The sequence below is a fragment of the Amblyomma maculatum genome, chromosome 2, assembly GCF_055883805.1.
Source record: "Amblyomma maculatum isolate TAMU_Amacu chromosome 2, ASM5588380v1, whole genome shotgun sequence".
Classification (NCBI taxonomy): Eukaryota; Metazoa; Arthropoda; class Arachnida; order Ixodida; family Ixodidae; genus Amblyomma; species Amblyomma maculatum.
Window position 1 is genome coordinate 104,849,513 of NC_139345.1, and position 22,764 is coordinate 104,872,276.

At 48.1% G+C, this 22,764-nt stretch overlaps 1 protein-coding gene across 1 annotated transcript in view; it reads left to right on the forward strand.

Annotated features, from left to right (window-relative positions):
* Positions 1-3,216: 3,216 nt before the first annotated feature.
* LOC146199468 (uncharacterized) overlaps positions 3,217-22,764 on the forward strand; it is a 51,499-nt gene continuing 31,951 nt past the window's right edge. The window contains exon 1 of the mRNA XM_084594955.1: positions 3,217-4,576. Coding sequence (XP_084451081.1) covers positions 3,545-4,576 — 1,032 coding nt within the window. The 5' untranslated portion in view covers positions 3,217-3,544. The remainder of the gene's footprint in view (positions 4,577-22,764) is intronic.

The following is a 22,764-nucleotide window of genomic DNA, read 5'->3' on the forward strand; positions in this document are numbered from 1 at the left end:
GAGTTTGCTAAATGTGTAATATTTTTTACTTCAGATTTTTATTAATTGTTACAGCCTTCTGTAGGTCGTGCGTGTTGCTAAATGTAGTGGTTGTTATACTGTTAACAGAGTTATTATATTTTGATATAGGTAGCTGCTATTACTACCTCTGAGGTAGTGTATTTTGCTAAAGGTAGTTTTTCTTAATACCTATAGGTAGTAGATTTTGCTGAAGGTAGCTTCTCTTACTACCTGCAGTAATAGTGAATACTATAGTAAGGGTAGTTGCTCTTACTACCTTCTATAGGTAGGTAGTACATTTTACTAAATGTAGTTTCTGCTGCTACATCTAGAGGTAGTTCTGATTCCTACCTTCTAGAGGTAGTATATGCTACTACCTAGCAGATATTACGTGCACTTACCAACTAGTTTTTAACATATGTGACAAGCAGTTACTGCTCGAGAAGTTAGTAACCACAACTGCCTTTTTTAAAGAGTGTATAGTTGGGCGTCTTACCACTGCACCACCGCGGCGGAGTTGGTTTGGTTTTTGGAGAAAGGAAGGCGCAGTATCTGTCTTTACTTATTTATAGACGTGCGCCTATACACACTATACAATGGGCAATACGGAATTGGAGGCAATGCGTATGTTGTTTTTTCGAATTCAGCGATTGACACCTATTTACTATTACAATAAACGACACGCAATCGGACGTATACATATATTTACGATTCGAATCCTTATCGCAAACTAACCTCTAACTTGACTAGCAGATGGATGAGGAAGCGGAATGGCACACGACACCGCCCTCAACGCTGCACCAAATAATGTTTGCGTAACAAGTCTGATACGAAATCACATACTTATTTTTTACGACACATTTATCTCAATTCTGCGGTATATACCAGGTCAGAGAAGTGGTGCCTTTTCGTCCGTGCGAGCTGCATACGCATCGCGTAAAATTCAAATATTAAAAACCTGCTGATCTGGAGTTTAACATCCTTCATAAGCCACCTTTATGTTTTCTAGCAAAGTAGCATGTAGGAAACATGCGCATTTCGTTCAGTTCGGAGCTGAATTCGCGAAATACCACAAAGCAGTCCTTAAAGGAATTAAAAAATCAGAAAAAAAGAAAGGCAATACGGATAGGGGCGACTTCTCATCCTCTTCAAAAATCTTTAGTTTAACAAAGCAAAGGCTACAGACAGCGCAACAAAAGCTGAAGGGGAAGAAAAAAAGAAAGAAGATAAAGAGAGGCAGAGTTGGTTGCGGAGTCCATAGCCCATGGGCGTCGTCGTACAAACACCAGAGGGGCCGGGCCGTATTGACGACCCGCACATTATGGCCCGACTGTCCGCACCTCGCCGTGCGATCAAACAGCGGAAGGAATACGCGGTCTCTTTTCAGGCTTTCAGCTGCCTCGCTTGTGGGATCGGTCTGTTTGGGTTTGGGGGAGAAAAATATAATAGCCGGTGACAAGAAGACGCAAAAATAAAAAAAAAAAAAAAACAGAGGAAGTTGGGATATGCAGGAGCGAAATAACAAAAGAGAGGAGCAGATATTTAATATTGCGTGAAAACATGCGAGATTTCACCGCGTGGATGGGAGGGTGGGTTATGGTTTGTTACAACACCTATTATATGGAGTTGACTGCTCGAGTGCACTTTTACTTTCTATCTGTTTGGCGAGGCTACGCCATTTTTAGTTCGCGTGGGTTTTTCGTCGGCTGCCCTCTAGAGAAACGATATTGTCTACAAACATGTAAGTAGCCGGTGGCCTGTGTTTCGAATAATGTTATTTTTCCTTTTTTTTTCTTTCAAGAGTGGCCGTGTAACATAAAATAAGGCCTCAGTTTAGAACGGCCGTGAATAAAGGTTCCCTTAGTAGAAATTTATATTTGTTTGGCAGTGGTGTATACATTACAGGTATTAGGGCGCATGCTTATAACCCGCTCTGGTCACTGCATGTTCGTCACGTTTCCTTCATGTGCGTCGTATGTGCTACTGACGTCATCTATGCTTTCAGTTACGCATCTCGTAGTATACATAATTGATTTCACGGCCTTGTCAATCCGAGTCCAGCCTTCACGCATACAGCCTCTTTTCTTTTTTTTTTTTTTCGTTACTAATTTGACTCATGGTGTCCGAAGCCAGCTGAACGGATCAGTATGCAGTGCAGTGCAGGGCCTCAGAGGCCCACGCAAGGCATACCCCGTGCGCGCTCGTGGCGAACGCTGCGTCGATCGGCCGTCCGAGCCTGCATCCCGTAGCACTGACGGCAGCGCAGCGCGTGCCGCCGCTGCAGCGCGCGCGCCGTTTTTCTCCTTTCTTGCTGCTTCTCCTTCTTATATTTGCTCCCTCTCCTGAAAAACCCAATGGCATTGTGTGGCGGCGCCTTCAATCCCGCCCTTTGAGCCACTCGACATGATTGGCCCCGCCGACCCTGTGACGTCAGAGGCGACCGGCTCCCGACGGCTGAACAGGCCAATAACAAAGCGACGCTCCAAGAGAATCAATCTGCGCGCGCGGCGCGACTGAGGGAGAGAGCGGCACGAATCTCGCCGGATTCCGCGTTTGTTTTCGCCGCCGACGGCGGCGCAGTGTTTTTTTTACTCCCTTTTCTCTCCTCTTGCGCGGGGATCACTGGCTGCCGCTTCGGTGGCCGCAGCAGCAGCCGGCGTCGGCGGCGCCGGTGGTGGCAGTGGCACGAGCGCTCCGCGCGTCGGGGGTTGCCTCTTCCTCTTTCCCCTACCCTTTCTTCTCCCCTGCTTGAGTGGCTGTGAACTGACGCCGCGATGTTGACTAGTCGCACACGTCGTCCGCCGGCTACGCTCCGCGGGTGCACTACCCACGCCGGTCGCGTACGCCTTCTGTTCTTGACTCGGTGAGCGTTCACACTCGTGCTCGCGTGCTCGTAAGTAAGCGCACCTGTGTTGATCGTGATCGCGGCAACCACCGCCGTCTTTTGATTCTTCACTCCGAGCTACAAGAGGCAACTGATGACGCCCAGCCTAGCTAGCCTAGCTCTGGCATGAGCGACACTTTCAGCTGCTCGCCGGCGACGACAGTGACTCAGTCGCGGTTCAACGCCCCCTCAGCCGCCTGACGCAGCGGACCGCTTCCACCGTGTTGCTTACGCCGCGGCCTCGACCCGAGGACTACGAGGCTGGGGCGCCGCGTGTATCAAGCGCCTCCTCTTGCGCGGTGTGTGTTGTTTTTGGTTCTTCCCTAGTGCGCGGATCCCGCGTGGCGGGAACCCCCGGTGCAAGGCGTCAAGATTGCGTCCTACCCAGCCTCCGTCGTGTCGGCCGCGTTCCCGTTTGCGGGCTTCGACTACCGCTTCCCGTACGGAGCACTGCCTCCGGCCGCTGCGCCCCGGGACTCCGGCGCGCCGCATGGGTTGCCCCTGTCCCTCCTGGACAGGGGCCCCATAGGTGAGTTGGCTCGCTCGTCCATCCCGCCCACCTCTAGCGGAGGCCCGTCGTCGCTCCGTCCGCCTCTGTCGTCGGCGCCTCCTTCTTCTTCGTCCTCTTCTTCGTCCGCGGACTCGCACGTCAAGCGTCCCATGAACGCCTTCATGGTGTGGTCTCGTGCCCAGAGGCGCAAGATAGCGCTGGAGAACCCCAAGATGCATAACTCAGAGATCTCCAAGAGACTGGGCACTGAGTGGAAGCACCTGTCCGAGTCCGACAAGCGGCCCTTCATCGAGGAGGCCAAGCGACTCAGGGCGCTGCACATGAAGGAGCACCCGGACTACAAGTACAAGCCGCGCCGCAAGCCCAAGAGCATGCTCAAGAAGGACGCGCACCACCACCGGTTTCCGTTCGCCCTCCCTTACATCCCAGGCCCGGGAGACTACTTGGGTCTGGGCCTGCCGCGCTCCCTGTTTTCGCCGCACCCGCGGATTGCCATCCCATTTCCCCAGCACCCGGCCGTTGCCTCGCTGCAGCCTTCGCCATCTCCGCCGTCGCACGTCCGCTCCTCCTCTCCTAGGTCGTGTCATACGGAAGAGAATAACAACCGGCCACCTTCGTGCGACGACGTCATCGGCTCCGGAGGCCGCAAGCTGAGTTCTCCGTCCCCGTTGCTGGCCGCATCATCATCATCGCCTCCGGCCTCATCAGCGTCCACGACTCCGACATCTGACCCTGCGGCGCCCCCCGCGTTCAAGGCGTTTCTGCCGCCCTCGTACGCGTCGCCGTACGGCCCGACGTCATCGTCGGCCGCCGCTGCAGCCGCAGCGGCGTCATTCTACTCTGCAGCTGGACTGTCATACCTGATGCCGTGCGGCTGCGGCTCTCCCTACGCCGGGGGAGCAGCGGACCCCAACTGCCGGCAACACCTGGGGCCTCCACAGGTGCCCGTGTCGTCGTCATCGTCGTCGTCGTCTTTCTTCGCGTTTAACCCGTTCCTAAAGTCCGTGGAGTCCGGCCTGCCTCCTGGGTATGCGGGTCACATGGCTGCCGCGGCCGCTGCGGCAGCGGGATCCTTGCTCGATGACCCGCAGTCCCTGTCCACGGTACCTTCGGCGGCGGCCCACCTCCTCGGCCTCTACTCGTCCCTGGCCAGGCCCAAGCCACACGACGCCCGCCTCGAGGTAAGGACAACTCTTCTATACACTCACGAGGCTCGAGCGTTGTCCTGCAACGATTCATAGTTACTTTTAACGTCGAAGAGCGCTGAGAACGTCGTGTTTGAGACATTCCCTCTCTGCCTGATTCACTCAACGGCGGATGTCGAAGAAGAACGATTATAGGTAGAATGAAAGGAGAACAATACGTATTAAAAGAGCATTTTGTCTTCTTCCCTCCTCCGTAGCATGCATTCTTTCGAATGTCAAACAATAATATTTGAGCTATTGGCGCTATTGATCGACTACTATTGGGCGCAATTGTTCGATGGCTCATAATTTATACAGATTAAGCAAGTCATGCCTCGTGCACGATTGGTAGCGTACCCGCCACTGCCAGCTGGGTCAGGGTCGCCCGCATGCTTGGAAAACAGAGGTTATCCATCGTTCTCTAATCATCTCTACCAAGCGCCTCCCTTATATGCGCCGGCAAGTGTGAAAATAAATCTAAATGATCAACTTTTGTTCATTTGGTCATCAACTTTCATACTGTGCTATGGTGCTTCAGTTCATTACTAGCTTCTTGCACAAGCGCGATATAGTGCTTGCATTGCGTACAGGAAAACGGAAAACATATGTCGCTGAACAATAGACCACCGAGAACGGGCTACGAAAACACAGTAAAGGACCAACTGACACTGTTTCCGGACGTAGACTCGCATATCGCTAAGTTTATATACTATGCCAATCTGCAATTGTTGCACCTATGCGAAAATATACTCACTAGAGTGCAACTTCATTGACCAAAAGCGATATCTCAAGGGTCGTTCAAGACTCGTTTGGGCAACTCTATACCTGGGACCACTGAGAAGTCTTTAATGAATCGTTCCAAAACGAACAGATGCAGCTGCTATACAAGTTGGTTGTACGGCTGTGCGCATGTACGAGACATCCCAATTGCGGTCCAGTTCCCCCTAACACGAAACAGTTCTGTGCATCACAATTCACCGCCTCATGCATGCAGAGAATGTGGGTACGAGGCCACATGATTGGGAAAATTCGCAATTATAGATGTTTATTATTTATATATAGTGCACTTTACTGTATACTCCGGCCCTGTGGCCCTTTTCACGCCTTCTCTTCATCCATTCTCTTGAAGCGTCTGGATGTCGTTGCATTATCTCGTGGTTCAGTAAGCTATACTGTATTTGATGATCTAAACCGTTAGACCTTTTAAGAATACGGTGTAAAAGCTCCTATAGTTCTGCTTAAGCTACAGGAGTTCATTCATGAATAGCACGAAGCTATTCGGAAAAATGGCACTCACACAACTCCGCCTATCACACACAACTATCTGTATATTATAGCCGTTGCAAATAGGTGTATCCCGTGGAAGCGGCGGAAGAATTTGAGGGGCGGCTTGACCTTCCACGGGTCGTGTACTTCGTTCTGTCACGCGACCTGTGGCAGCCTGCGCAGGGGATATGAAAGAGGTTTGAAACTCCGAGAGCCGCGGTCGCGATGCTTTCTGCGTTATGCTTAACTGCCATACTTGTAACAGTTTGCAATTAATTATCTCCCTTGAAACTCGAAGCGCTAAAAGCTCCACGCGCGCTACTCCCTGCACCGACTTCGATTCCGATACCGGGCACCTGACCAGCGGAGAGAAGATGCTTGCCAACGCTGGTACAAAGGCCGCGGTAGCGACCATATATATGCGCATCATGTCATGACAGGCCACTACTCGGCTGCGAAGCTGTATACTATAAATCATGACCATATATTCTCCAGCAGATGCGGCCGTTGTCATGGTCGCTTTGTGAGCAAAATATCGTATGGCTCTGGCAGGTGCAGGTGGTCGTTGGTATGGCATGCACTGACGTGAGTGACGTCGCATGGCGTAACTTCACGAGATCACGTGACACGACTGCACTGCCAGCTCGGGCTTGGCTTTTGAGATGAGATGATGACATCGCGGAAGCCTTCCAGGACCCTTCGATCTCCAGTCATTGACAGGTATATGTTCGCACCACGGCTTGGTTAAAGCATGCAGGGATTTGTATCCATGCCCGATGGCCTTTCACATGATGGGATATATATTAAGACGTGTGGTAAAGATGATGTGTGTGATATAGCAGCACAACTGAAGTATACTTCTGATTAAGCGAGTATGAGACATGCATGTACGCGAATGAGGGACCGCAAGTGTATGTTTGTATGTGTGTATGTGTGAAAGGATACGTGAAAGCCTGCAGGAGAGGTAACATGCTAGATTTCTGCAGCCTGGGATATGATATCTCGGCAGGCTTGTTCCAACACTCAATAAGAAACTATTGCATTTCGAATGAGCTTGATAGAACAGAATATTATGCAGTGTGTGAGGCGGTCATTGGCAAAGAAACCAGCGGCGATGATGAGATGGGGTCTGCAGGGGAACGTCCGTGGCAAATAAATTTGATTTGCGTTTTGTGTAGTTGTCACATTAATAATAATATTTGGTTCAGAGGAAGGGCAAGGCGCAGTATTTGTTACACTTGTTTCTGTGGACACTTGAACCGCGCCATAAGGGAAGGGAGGAAGGTGGGAGTGAAAGTGGAAAGAGAGAAATATCCTTCTCAGATTTCTTACTGTTTTAGTCTGCTTGTATTCGAGATTTGTTTTCTGCCTAACCTACAACTTTCGGGTGTCGGCCTTTGAGTGTTGGAATCGTAGTCAACCCCTGCAGATTTGCTTACTGCTAATAATTGATATTTAATAACTGATTTTATAGGAAGGGAAAGGCACGGTAACTGTCTCACTTGTTTTCTGTGGACATCTCAACCGCGCCGTAGGTAAAGGAGGAAGGTGGGAGTGAAAGTGGAAAGGGAGAAAGAGGGCTAACAATAAACTGATAGCCTTGAAGTAAGGAAGAATGCTGTCCAGACCATGGTAATAGTGTATCCGAAGATGCCGTCGTTGCTACGCTTTTTAACGTGATAACATTAAAGGCATAGTTTTCCAGAACATCCGGCGTCGGCGCTGGCGTTGATCGGCAACACACGGGCGTGCCCCTTAGCAGGTGGCAGTTGGTAGGTTCCGGTACAGATAAAAATCGGCATGGTAGTTTGACGTCACGAGACCAGATTATATGGCCGAGTTGGCAGGGGTGACGCTTAATTGGATCACTTGCTCTACTACTCCTATTTAGTATATCTGGCACGTTGAGACTTAGTTAAGGAGGGCTTTATATCAACGTCAGGTTGCCTTTCACACAATGGGGCTTACGACTATAGGCGTGTACTTTCCGGTTTTAGCCGAAAAACACTAATAAACAACCACCGGTAAAAAGAAAAAAATAAACATACTCAATTGGTTAAAACTGAAGAAAGCCCGTTTTTGGTATGCTCATGCTACCATAGCGGTGCAGTGATTAGGGGGCTCGACTATACGTATACTGTGTCTGAGGATGCGGGATCAAGTCCCTGCCGCGGCAGCTGCTTTTCAATGGAGGCGAAAAAAGCAAGGCGCCGTATGCTGTGCGATGTCAGTGCACGTCAAAATACCCTAGGCTGTCGAAATTTCCGGATCTCTCCACTACGATGTCTCTCAAAGCCCCAGCCGTTTTGGGAAGTTAAACCTTATAAACCAAACTAACCAACCCAAACCATGCTAGCATGGGAGCCATTGTTGGCGAAAAACTACTCATTTTCGTCTCTTTAGAGTAAAGAAACGGGCTAGTTGGCACTCAAACAAACAGTTCAAGCGAATGAGACGCTGGAGGCTATGCCGTGCTGCCGCGAGCGTCCCCGTTGCTGTATAGCAATGGAACATTTCGGAAATATATGTCAGCTTTTGGAAGTAGTAGGAGGAGGCGTGATATATATATAGGAGACCTGGTGGGTGAATTCAGTCGACGTGAACAGATTGACAGACTCGTAGTGCGGGACGCGAGTACAATATTAAAGAGCTCGAGTCAGAGTTCCACAGTATATATCGCCAGTACTGCCTGGATACTGCATGCATGTGACTGGCACGCGTGTCTGAATACACCCAAGCATATTTAGACACTTGGAGTTTTCCTGTGTCAAGCGGTAATGCTATATAAGCGAGCAAGCATTCTCAAAATTGCGTGCTGCCAACTCGAAAGAGCTTGCTGGCATGGCTGATGACAGCCTGCCTAAGTATGAGTGTATCAATATAAAATATATCATTTGCTCCAAGATCAATTAAATTTGTGGCGTTTTGGTTTTACAATCTTGTGTGCTTTGATAATTCTTTTCGCCGATAATCGCTGCGTTTTACACCTTGTACCACGCAATTAATCGAAAAAAAAAGGGGGGAGGGCACTTTGGATCGATGAAGTTAAGTTGTTGTTGTTGTGGCTGTAGGAAGAAGGAAGAGAAAATGCACGGGCCTGCTACTGGCTCTGTAGCTGAGCCACCTCCGGTGCCTCGTGCGGACAGAAGGGAAAATAGAGAAAAAAGGAAAAGAAGAGGGAGAGAAAGACGCGCGCCGCAACAACAGCCGTCGTCCACCACCGAAACGGTGGCGGGTGCAATGACGGCCTACAACAGATAAAAATTCTGTGGCAGGCTAGCATCCGCCGCAAGCGGCGGGGACCCACCTGTCCCAGCCCCATCAGGGGAGTACCAGCCCCAAGGATCGCTGAAGAGCGCTGAGGCGAAAGCCTTTATAACGCGGTGGAAGCGTCCCAAGCGGATTCGACGCGGTGATTTTAGTTGATTCACAGGAAAGGAAAGCAGCAGCATCTGTTACGCTTCTGCTGTGGACACCTGAACCTCGTCGTAAGAGGTGGGAAAGCTCGGCGTGGCTGTCTTGGTCATTGACAGCTACAGTGTGACAGGTTTAGCCGACGAACGGACAAAGATGAGCCATTAAAGGTTTTCGCCTTAAAACACCGATTTTTAAATAAAAGTGAATAATCGCACAAAAAAAAAAAACAGCGGAAAATTTTCGAAAAATAAACGCCGGAAAGTATGTGACCTACTTGCGACAGTGTGCAAATGAGTACGTGGGAGATAAGAGAGGCAAACATTAAGAGATGTGATTAAAAGCTATGATACGCAAGGGGAGTAGGCGAGACCCGTTAGCGATTTGTCGTCATGCCCTTCAAGTCAGGTGTCTCTTAAGTTTTTTTTTGTTTGTTTTATGCATGCGCGTATGCATTTTTCTGTATCGCGGGCCGTCAGGGAGCATGTAGTTGAAGACTAGCTCGCGTTGCTTTGCTCATGAAGGGGCGAGCTATACTACTACGTGATAGTGTTGCGGTCTCTGGCTGTTTTGGGGATAGCTGGAATGCCACAATTCCTGATAGGGGACAAACGATATAAAATGCGTGTCTCGAACACACAGTGAGTAAGAGTTTGCGATATTATAAAGCGGTAGCGCGATTTTCTGGTGATTGTTTTGCAAGAATCTATGTTTAATGTTTTCGCTTTCTTTTTAAATCACTGCACACCAGTTTCATGAGCACTTTATGGAGACGAGGAAAAGGCGCGAATCCATCGATATAGATATTGCTTCACTATATATAGTTAACGGAGTGTACAGACAATAGTCAACTTTGTACATGACCCATGCAGTATACACCCCATATAACACGTATACGAATGCGTCTTAGATACCTCAATATCATAGCCATAGTTATTTTTGGACCTCTGCGACCCTGAGTCTCGTTAATACGTCTCTGCTATACGGAACAAAGCAATGCGTCCTTTGTTATCACGACAGCGCAGCCTGCTCACATTCATGCAGCTGGCATCCAGCAGTCAGGAGTCGAATATTTAGCCTACCAAGCCAGTCACAAGTAAAGCGGGGAAACGTTATGCGCCATGTTGATGCCACTTGCGATATATTTGAAAGACGGACAGTTTATAGGTGCCTAAAAGTCGAAATGAGGCATGTTTCACGTGTTGCTTACCTTGCCTGTGCGCTGCCTTTTACGGACGGAAAGCATTCGACGTATACCCTTCTGGGACCTTAAATTAGGCGCATTGACTCTTGAGAAATAAAAGCAACACGGAAAATGAAGGTCGTCTTGAAATAGATTGATACTTGCGGAGTCGCCTTACATTAAAGCTCTGCGGCGAACAGCCGGTCGTAATTAATACTGTCTGATGTCATTTCTTCACATTCTGTTTTCTTCGCATGGCTTGTTCATGTGTTTGTGACATTCTACTTGTGCGCAAATATTCGCTTACGATACAGACACGCACTTCACCTGCAATCTCCGTTGCCTTTGGCTACTGTGTACCTGTTGTCATGCATTTCTTAGGTATTCGACAACATTTTTAATTCTTTATGCGCAGAGAATTGCATGCTTTTCGTGTACCTTTTATGCACGTACGAGCTTTGTATAGTTCGCTAATGCAGCAACAGCAAAAGGCGGAATACAGAACAAAGCGGGGAGGGCTTTGCAGAAAGGGACAGGTTGAGAGAGCAGCGTCGCGTATATGGCCCATGCTGTAGCGAATTCTTCATGTATACAAAAAGGGGTGAAACGAAGGCTTTTCTATCCAGCGAAATTTCACATCGTCGTTTTAAAGACGCTTACGAAAGCGAACGACAGAGCATGAGCTAACGTAGTGATTTGAATTTAAATTTATTCCATGTTTGACAGTCGTTCTTATGTTTTGACTTTACCCCAAAACTATGCGTAGGAGATCCACACACAATTTGATCTTTGGCCATTTAGCACACTCAGCCAGCTATAGCCCATTGTTGTGCACCCGCATCAGGTCTATATATTTATATACACTCTTAATAATGCCTTGGATAATCACGTGAGCTCAAGCTGCAGGAACACGTTTGAAACCAGCCCCACTGCGATGGTACAATCGTAAGACGCCCGACTACTGTGCCGGAGTTCCCGGGTTCGATCCTGATCGGGGGCGGCTGCGATTCGATGGAGGCGAAACGGAGTGGCGTCCGTGTGCTGTGCGTTCTCAGTGCACGTTAAAGATCCCCTGGTGGTCGAAATTACTCCATAGCCCTCTACTAGGCTCCCATTTCTCTTTCCACTTTCACTCCCATCTTCCTCCCTACTCTTACGGCGCGGTACAGGTGTCCATAGAACAAGTGAGACAGATACTGCGCTTTTTATTTCCTCATGAACCAATTTATTATTATCAGCTAAAGCGCATGCTCTGTCGAAACGAAAAGGCTGAGTTCTTCCGTACCATGTACCAAATTTCGTAACCTTCAGAAAGTTAGAAAGTAGGAGTATTGACGTCTTTTCGGACCCTAAGCGCCTATTCCAGCTCTGTCGAAGGTCTCGGCGGCCGCCTTTCGCGGCCGCTTTTCGATGGAGGCGCTAAAAGCAAAGTGCCCGTGTGCTTTCCGATGTCAGTACACGTTGAAGAACCCCAGATGGTCGAAATTTCCGCTGTCCTCCACTACGGCGTCTCTCTTTGGGACGTTCAACCCCACAAGCAAAACCAAACCAGATAAATGAAAAAGAAAAGAGAAACTGGTTGCACCACCCGGTACAGAAAACCCTTAGCATGCACGGAAGATAGTTTACCCTATCCCACTGCCTTGCGGCAAGCCGTAAATCGGTCGATGTCAATGTAAGGGAAAATCGCAACTGATTTATCAGGGACGTCCTTAAGGAACCTTCCAGTTCAATGTCTTAAAAGCAGTGATCGATGCTGCCCGATGTTCGAAGAGTCGCACAGTTTTAATAATAATAATAATAATAATAATAATAATAATAATAATAATAATAATAATAATAATAATAATAATAATAATAATAGGTACACGGGAAGGAAAAGACGCAGTATCTTGCACTTCTTTCTGTGGACACCCGAACCACGCCGTAAAGGAAGGGAGGAGGGTTGGATAGACAGAAAGAGGTGTCATAATGAATGTACGGAGTAATTTCGACCACCTGGGGATCTTTAACGTGCGCTGACATCGCACAGCACACGGACGCCTCTTCGTTTCGCCTCCATCGAAACGCAGCCGCCGGCGGTCGGGATCGAACCCGGGTACTCCGGCAAAGTAGTCGGGCGTCTTGCTGCTGTACCACCGCGAGGGTCTTAATAGTAATGATTGGTTCACACCAGAGGGAAGGTGCAGTGTGTCACACTTGTTCTGTGGATGCCTGGACCGCGCCATAAGGGAAGGGAGAAGTGGGAGTGAAAGAGAAAAAGAGAAACAGGGGCTCCGGAGTAATGTCGACCACCTGGGCATCCTTAACGTGCACTGACATCGCACAGCACACAGATGCCACTTCGTTCCGTTTCCATCGAAAGGCAGCCGCCGGCGGTCGGGATCCAACCAGGGTACTCCTTCACAGTAGTCGGGCGTTGCGGCGCGCGTCTTTCTTTCCCTCTGCTTTTCTTTCTTCTCTATATTCTCTTCTAGCTGCACGAGGCAGCGGAGGTGGCTCAGCTACAGAGCCAGTAGCAGGCCCGTGCATTTTCTTTTCCTTCTTCCTACAGCCACAACAACAACAACAACAACAACACAACAACAGTCGGGGATCTTAACCACTGTACCACCGCTGGGGGCAAAGAGACGCACAGTTCTAAAGTGCCGGAATAAGCCGACAGGCGAAATAGTGGAAGCCGATGATTGTCAGGGCTCGATGCGTAAGCGCATATCTTTCGTTGCACTCTCGGATTAAAGGATTGCAATGCCTTTCTCCCTTTTGGTATCTGACTTTACCTTAATTTTACCGACGAGCTTTTACATGCTCTTGCGTTCGTTTTCTTTACCGCAAGTGCATTTTCATTTTAGTGTTTAGTTTTCCCAACTTTGTTACTTGTACATATATGTATTTTAGTATTCCTTTGGATCTTTTACTGTTTAATGCACCTCATATTTTCCGTTTAGCTATGTTAACAGTTGATTTCGTCTTTTGTTACCCTTGTTTGGTCTGGTTTGTAGGGTTTAACAAGCGACGAAGGCTGAGAGACGCCGTAGTGGAGGCCTCCGGAAATTTCGACCCCCTGGGGTTCTTTAACGCGCACTGACATCGCATAGAACGCCAAGTACTCCATGTGAATGCTCTATTTTCATTTTCTTTGTTTATTTAATCAATCACCGCGACCGCATTTTCATGCCTTCGTGCCATTCTATGCATCGAACATCTTACTTTGTCTTTTTTTTTTATCTGTATGTTATTTTTCGGTTTCAACAAGTCAACCCTGTTTTGGGAAAAAAAAAGTGAAAAATGATCCTGCAGCATCTTCGGTCTGTTTTCTTTGTTTTGCCTTTGCCTGTTGCGCGCGCACGCACGCACGCACGCACGCACGCGCGCGCGCGCGCGCGCACACACACACACACACACACACACACACACACACACACACACACACACACACACACACACACACACACACACACTCACACACACACACACACACACACACACACACACACACACACACACACACACACACACACACACACACACACACACACACACACACACACACACACACACACACACACACACACACACACACACACACACACACACACACATGCTGTGCATTTTTCAACTGCCCATACTGTTTACAGGCCGTTGTCGCTCTCGTTTTAGACTTTTTAGAATCTAACACCCCCCCCCCCCCCCTCCCTCTTCCTGATTTCTCACTTTGGTCTTTGCGATGGGGAAAATGGAGAGAGGGGTGTTTAGAATCGAGTACATACGGTAATCAGAAGCTTTGCGGCGAACAGTCAGACAAAACAACCCTCGAACGTCTCTTACTAAACAATACCCTGCAGTGCAGCGTTGTCCGGGCGCATCTTGTGATTCTGGGGCATACAAGAATACTGAATATGTTTCGTTCGGGTTCGATTTTGTATTGGAAACGTACGCGAAATTATAGTCGTTGAAAAAAATATCTTGAATAATCCGTGATCATATTGAACACCTCTTGAGCAAGTTCCTCACCAACAGTAGTTACAGCCCATTTATTCACTTTGAAAAATTGAAATCAATGCATAACGTTCAGCTGTGTAGCAAATGGAACGTGGCAAGAAGCAAGCCAGAATGTACTAAGTAAAAAGCCTCGCAGGCATTTTCTCAGTTCCAATTTTTGGGAACCTTTTAAAATTCTTCCTCGATAAATTATGTGTTTTTTTTTTTTTTTTTTTTTTGCGCGGGTTTTGCTTTCTGACAGCTGCCGCTGGTGGCATGTTTCCAGCGTCTTTGTATGAACACCTAAGCGCTATCCAAAGGTCATTGGTGAAACAGTTTTATCTGTCGAATGACGAAGTTTCCTTTTTCGATCGTCAATGAACAGTTATCTGCAGTTATCCCGACTTACCTTCACGTACCTTCGGCGACAAAAGAGTCTATAGGACGCGCGTAGTGTTTGCTGCGTCGTCTACAAAAAAAGACTCATTTGACTTTGCTATATTGAAAGTATACATGAATTTGACATCCACTTTCCCGAGGATACGGTCTCGAGATGCCAGAAAACAACGTAATTATGACTTTTATTTTCTCCTTACGCACAGTGCTTGTTGCTTGACGTCAGTGTGACCTCATATCTTCCTTACACGACACTCTCATCGCGTCATTACATTGCGCCTGAAAGAAAGCTGGCATGATAATTGGCAAAGCAGCTTATGTTACTGGACTAATTAAAGGTAGGAAGCATTGACAGAGTTGCTCCTCAAAGAAGAAGTAACCTGCAGTGAATTGAGATATAAGAGAGTGTATTTATATATAGTCAGCGAAGCCGCTAGGCTGTACCGAAAAGAACAACAATATGAATGGGCACGCATAAAGTATAGCGAAATTGGCAAGCACTGACCACGTGAATAATTTTCTTGGCGATTAAGGTCTTCAAATGATAAATCCGCCTAAGGGCCGCTAAAAGGTGGTCCCCATGAGAGTTGAGAAAAACTGCTCCTGCTGGTAGAGATTTAATTGCCTATTATCCTGCCTCAAATTTTTTTTTATCTGTAGTTGATATACTCCTGAATATATTGGCAATCGGAGACCGCGGCTTGTATGTTTTCCCTGTCAAATCATGCACCGCTCCGAACGCGAAAACATACATGATACATGGTACACGAAGACATAATACAGGTTGGTATCATGTCTGCCGACGGGTACGTCATCAGCCAACCTGGCTCGGTTGTGTACTTTTTTTTTCTTTTTTGCCGCTTGTTCCTTCGTAACAGCTAGGCTCAACTGGACAGCAGATAAGGAAGTATAAAAGGAGACGAACGGCAAATCTGCGCAGGAACACCTCGCCTATCAGTAATTGCATTATGCAGCAGTTTCCGCTGCTAACGTCACCTTCGCTAGAAGATGTGATGCGCACCAACTCGGGCGAATGCAGGGCGCCACTCGACGCAAAAGATAATATTCAAAAAAATTAAAGAGCACTGCAGAATCTGCATTGGATTAATGCGAAAGCACGGATGCTTTTTGCCCTTCCTATGCCCTTTTTGTCTATACTTGGTTGCGTGACGCCACATTTGACGTCACCCTAATGGATTGACTTAATTAACCATTTAACTTCGATATATTCAAATTGCGCGTCAATCCCTTACTATGTCCTTTTTGTCTCTACTTCCGGTTGCATGATGTCACATCCTCTACGTCACACTAATTCACTTCTTGTTTACCTATTTTAGTCTTTGGTACTTTCAAACTGCGCGCCAATCCCTTCCTATGCCCTTTTTCAGATCTACTTCCGGTTGCGTAACGTCACATCCTTGACGTCACCCTAAGTGACTGACAACTATTTTAGTCTTTGGCACTTTCAAATTGTGCGCCAATCCCTTCCTATGCCCGTTTTTTGGCCCGACTTCAGGTTGCGTGACGTCACATCCTTGACGTCATCAGAAGAGGTAACAGAGGAACGTCTTCCACTTCAGGCCACGCAGAATCGTATCCATCATACGCTTGAATGTAGCAGGGGCATTACAAAGACCGAAATGCATGACGGTAAACTCAAATAGGCTATCAGGGGTGACAAATGCGGTTTTAGGGTGATCTTCCGCAGCCATGGGTACCTGCCAGTAACCAGATCGTAAATCGAGCGAGGAAAATAGTTCAGCGCCTTGAAAGGAGTCTAATTCATCATCCATATGTGGAAGAGGATAGATTTCTTTGCGCTTGATTTTATTTTTGGCGAGGTTAGTCAACGCAGAATCGAATAGAACCGTCTTTTTTCCTCACCAGGACTACAGGGGACGACCACGGACGGTTCAATCACGCCATTCTGAAGCATAGTGTAAACTTGGGCTTCAATAACTCAGCGCTCGGTGGCAGACACTCGATAAGGGCACTGACGCAGAGGAGCCTGGGAACCGGTGTCAATGTGGTGGGCGACAATTGATGTGCGGCTCAAAGCAGGCTGGTGAGAGTCGAATGAAGAACGGAACTGATAAATCAGTGCGAGAAGTTCAGAGCGCTGAGGCCCAGGAAGATTGGCATCGATGGAGCGGAGGAAAACGTCGGAAGACGGCTGGTTCTCAAGCAGATTTGCGGGAGATACGTGAGGCCTTTTACATTTCGCTCCTTGCACAGTTCTCGCCTCAGGAACTGCGGCATTCAGTTTTCCCCTTGACCAAGATTGGGACGCTGTCGCAGAGGAGAGAGGGAGCGTGGACCAGGCGAGGTTGAGCGGCGAGGAAAAAAGGTGGTAGGGTAATGCGCGACAGAACCAACGGAACTTGCAGATGGATTGGCGGCTGAGTACTTATTTCGGGGCGGCTGTCAGGAAGCTGACATTCGGCGCGGTAGAAAATCGTCAGGAGCGCGATTTCGGCAGTACCGTGCAATATGGCCAGGAAATCCACATAAATAACAGATGGGACGGTTATCACTTGTTCGCTAAGGATTGCGGAGCTGCGGACTAGGTGAAACCGAGGGATGTGGCGCCCGAAGAAATTCCTGTGCTGGCCCTGGAGGCGTAGCATATACCAAAACGTAGGTATATAGGTGGCCGTGGTCGGGCACGACGGCAACGTTCGTCAGTGGTGCGGCAGGGGTGGTGGCACATGTCTTTGGTGGAGCGACAGAGACGTCGGCGTATGCGAGAGGCTCAACGGCTGGTGCGGGCTGGGGCATGGGCGCTGGAAGAGGGACAGAGGGAAGGGCCTCCGCCACGCGATCGGCGATGACCTGTCGAAGGGGCGCCAAATTTCGGGACATCTCGCAGTTGATAGTCCGTAGTGATATATGGCGAGAAACTTCCTCCCGGATGAAGTCTTTGAGCTGCTGCAGCAACGAGGAGCTCTCAGATGTAGCGGAGAGACCAGAAAGTGATTCAATAAGCGCGGGAGGATGTCCAGTGAGGAGGTGCTGCTTGCGCAACCCATCTTAGCTTTGGCAAAGGCTTACAACTTGGGCAACAGTATGTCAAATCCTGGGATGTTAACATTTGAAAGCCGTAATACTCGATGCCCTTCAGGATGTGCTTTATCTTGTCTGTCTCGGACATCTGTGCGTTCACGCGACTGCGCAGATAGACTACATCTTCAATGTAACTTTTAAATGTCTCGCCGAGCCGCTGTGATTGATGGTGCAATCGTTGTTCGGCGCGGAGCTTGCAGCAGGACGGCCAAACATGGTTGCGAGATTAGCGTTGAATGAGTCCCAAGTCGTGATATCGGCTTCGGGGTTACGATACCACAAGTTGACAACGCCGGTCAAATAAAAGATGACGTTTGTTAACTTCGTGGCGTCGTCTCACTTATTGTATGGACTCAATCGCTCGTATACGAAGCAAGCCAGTCGTCACAGTCAGTGTCGTCAGTCCCACTGAGGAGCGCATGGTCTCGCTGGCGTGAGGAGCCAGAGCAAACGACCGGTGGGATCATAGGGGCGGCCGGGGGGTGCCAGTCTTCAGCCGTATACGAGTTACCGGGAGCGTGCGGGTGCGAAGTTCCGGCGTGAAGCAAGGATATCAGGCCGCACCTCCACCAAATGTATTCCTTATATCACCTACGCGTACAACAGTGCTACGCAATCCAGTACGGGTTTCTCTCGGTTCTTTTTGCTTTACGGTCGACATCCATCTGCTCCCCTTGATACTGTGCTCCCATACAACCCTGATGCATCTGAATGTACTACAGTTACCGAAGCAGCACAGCACGCCGAATAATGCCGCCAGATTTCAAGGTCGTTCATGACCTCTCAGTTACAGCCTAGCACTTCTCGGAAAGATTAAAATACGTGAATCAGCGAACACATATCCATAGCGAGAAGAGCAAATACTTTTGAGGATCCTTCGTAGGACGTTCCTATGCCACGCATGAACTTACAGGGATCAGATTGTACGCTCTGTCAAAGCTTTGCATGACGTGTGTGAGATAATTGGGCTACATCGAGAGCGCCTGGGTAAGGACGTTATCTGTCACACGAGTATCTAATAATGCTGCTGAATATGCTCGGTCGTTTATCGCGAACCAAGCGGCTAAGAGCAGCATTTTTGAGGCACGGTGCGGGACAACTGCAGCGCCACCTAGGCAGTGCTGGTTCCCTATAGTGAAATACAGATGTTGTTTAAGAGCGCAGTTCTTAGAGTCGTCGGCGTAATTGGTGCTCAGCTATAAGGTGGCCCAAGGCGGGATCGACTTGTCACAGTTGGCACTATAGCAAACGTGCGGCGAAATATTCTGCTCGGCCACCCGCAACCTGCTGTGGCAGACTAACCGACTAACCTGTTAACGATATACCACGTCCTACACTAAAAGGCGAAGCGTAAGCGTATCCGGGTAACAGAGAGAAATGTCACCGGCCGCCTTCCCTGAAATGCTGAAATACCCGAGGAGCCGCGTTTGAATTTCGCATTACCACGTATCGTAATCGTCTGACAGTTTTTCGAGTCAAAGCTGATCGCTACGCAGATGCGGCACAGAGAGGAATAAATACGCGCGTATTCAGATTCGTGGACGATATAGGCGTTAGGGAACGGCGCCGCTTCGTTTGCACGGGGATGTTTTGAGGATTTTAAAGAGTGGATGGGGCCTCTCCTTCAAGTTGGAACCCCAGTTTTCCGAAGGGCCACGTATGCTGAGCTTACCAAACTATAGAACAGTAAGCTGTTCCCGATTACAAGTCATGCCATCCAAAACTGGTAAAACGAGGCATCGCGGCTAGATGCTTGAGGTCGAGGTCATGCTTCCACAGCGTCGAGAGTAGCTTCGAGAACTATGGTGACGAGAATAACAAGAGCCGGGTTTCTCCCTTGGCGTCGTTAAGAGGGGCTTCGTTACGCCCTGGGAAAGGGTATACGAGGCAGGGCATTCAGAATAAAACAAATGCGTTCAAGTATGCAGTGGTATACACGTGCCGCACGTCCGTGACATGCCATTTAGCCTACAGGATGATATTGCCACGAAGCATTGAACGCTTCATTTGTTGTTGTTTTAAACAGCCGCCAGCACGTGGCCTTATCACTGTGATTGTATACCGCATGGAACGGTGATGCTCGTTGTGCCGGGACGCGGCTTTATCACTTTCTTTGTAGCCCGGGATGCCCTGAGATTTCTCCCGAGTAATTGCAGCGAAGCACAACTGTTTCCGTGTCGTTCGAGATGTTCCTAGCTTCATTTTACCGGTTATCTGGATGGTTCTTAGCCCAATTTAAATTGATCACTGCCAAATGGAAGGGGCATTTATAGTTCGACGTCTGCCGAGCACTCTTACTGTTATCGCCACTGCCTAATTGCTTAGTTCTTTAGCGGGCGCAAGTCAGCCCAATAAAGAGTTCATTCCAGTGAATTTCAAGTCTCCTCTATTGTGCATACGACCTTGTCACTACCCCGTGACAGTATTGGCCACTCTCGGTTTTCTCTGTTTTGTAAACAGCGCAGGTGGTCATTTAATGACGTGCACATTCTTCACACTGAGGCACGATGCAATATCCGAAATAAAGCACGCACGCCACTAGGGACGGGTTTTTCCTTTTTTATTATTTCTCAGACTCTTCTGTTGTATAAAACATATACATAGCTACTAAGAAATAAGCGGATACAAGCACACCTTTCGGGACAACATTATGGAAGCGAAAAACAGCAAATTTTGCAGTTTGTGGCTGTCCTAAACTAAAGATTTTGCGCACACGCAAGAAAGGTCAGGTCTGCCTGCCTGGGTATAGCATCTAACGTTAAACAGTGCTAATGCTTATCTTCGTTATGTTAATGCATTTTATCGTTGTCTCTTTTCCCTAACATTTTTGAAGTGCTTCAAAAAACGCAATAACAAATTTGCCGTAGGCTTTATTGAACAATCAAAGAAAAATATATAGCCCGAAATGTATTTAGACTATGCATTTTGTCTCTATAAATTAAAAATACGAAATCACGAACTAATCTAAAATATATACAACCGTAAACTAATATTGAAGAAAACGCAGGTCCGTAAAGTGTGATGGTGCAGAGCAGAAGATGGAGCTCTGCAGGGACCATCAATAAGGGCAACACGCCAATTTACAATACATCAATTGATTGACTGATTAAAACTTTAATTTCCACTGATTTAGGAGGCCCCCTACTCCCCTCTCCTGGCACGCAGGCCTGAGGAACGGGGGCTGGAACCTCCTGCAATGACGTAAATCCTCCGAAAGGATACCATGAAGATTAGCTTGTACGGTTATTATTTAAGTGTGATAAGGATATTGGTGAGCCTATGGGTAACACGCTAGGTCTCATAATAAAATAATAGAACTATGCATTTAATTAATGGCAGGTGTACAATATAAGAGAATGCCTGGCGGTAAAAAAAAAAAAAGTACTGCTGCTTAGAAAAAAAAATTACAGAACTGCACTCAAGTCTGCTGAAGAGTGGAGATGGCGAAAGCCGCTGTAAAGGGCTGTTTTCACTAACTTCATCTCATTATCATCGCCGCTACCATCATCACAATAGCTGCTATCACCATTATCAATCCATTATACTACATCGTCATTATTATTATCATCAGGGCCACTAGTGTACAAAGGGGAAGCCACGTATCAGTGCCTAATCCATCATTATCATTATCAACTAAATACACCATCATTGCCATCGGTACTATCGTCAATATCATAACCACGAACTTCATTGTCATTGTCATCGCTTCTATCATCCTTACGCTAGACAAGGAGAATTACGATCTGTTTTTCACGTGCCCGGCATGGTGTAGGGCAAGGTTTACACGCTCGGATGGGGATTGAAGGGATAGTTGTTCTGAGTCCCGGAGGCGATATATTTTTATTGAAGCGTCAGTTCGTGGGACGTTTCATGCGGATGTTTCTGCCGACACACGTTGCCACCACATTCGGCCGGTACTTCCGACCACACCAACAATGAGCCAAGAAAGGCTCTCGCCTTGAGATCTTTGCCCCGAGAGAGAAAAAAAAAATCTAAGCGTGGGCAAGAAAAGAAAGCAATAAAAGATGAGCGGGGAAGCTTTTTAGACGTAAAGCTTTGCTGGCAAAAAAAAAAAAAAAAGAAATAGAGACCGAGCAACTTAAGACCGCTTGCATGCACGAAGGAGAAAGCTCGCCGAAGGAGGTGGAGGTGGTGAAGGGTGGCAGTTCCTGGCCCTACGGGGCTGGGACGGTAGGTCAACGCCGCTTGCGGCGGGGGCTAGCCAGCCACCGAATTTTAGCTGTTGTAGGCCGTCATTGCACCCGTCACCACTCAGTTGGTGGACGATGGATGTTGCGGCGCGCGTCTCCCTCTTCTTTTTATTTCATTCTCTACTTTCTCTCTTCTGTCCGCACGAGGCAGCGGAGGTGATTAGGGCATACAATTGGAGGCAGCTTTGTCGGTTCGAATCCCTATTACTATCAATTGCATTCTAATTAGGCAGCGAAACTGTATATATGACACCACTCGAACGCTACACGCAGAAAGGTTACGTCACAATGCGGATACTAAAGAGGTGAAATTTGACGCCTTATGGCGCGTCTGAGGCGACGAAGGGGGGGGGGGGGGAGGAGGTTTCGCAGCAGGATTAAGTGTTTTGCAGTGTTTTGCATGCTGCTGACCTACTCGCTGCCTCACTGGCTCGACAGTGACTGGCGTCCCAGTTGTGACTCAAGTAAACCACGATGTATGTAGAGCACGATGGATGTTTAGGCGCTACCACTTGGGGCGACATGTTTTACTTTGCAGGAGGCATATAAGGCTTTCGCTTTAAGAAAGGCTTATAGTTACATCAGAGCGATCGGCAACTAAGAATGCGGCGGTATGTGTGTGCGACAGTTTTCGAACCGCGCATTGAAGTGAGTATAGTGTAGTGCGCCGA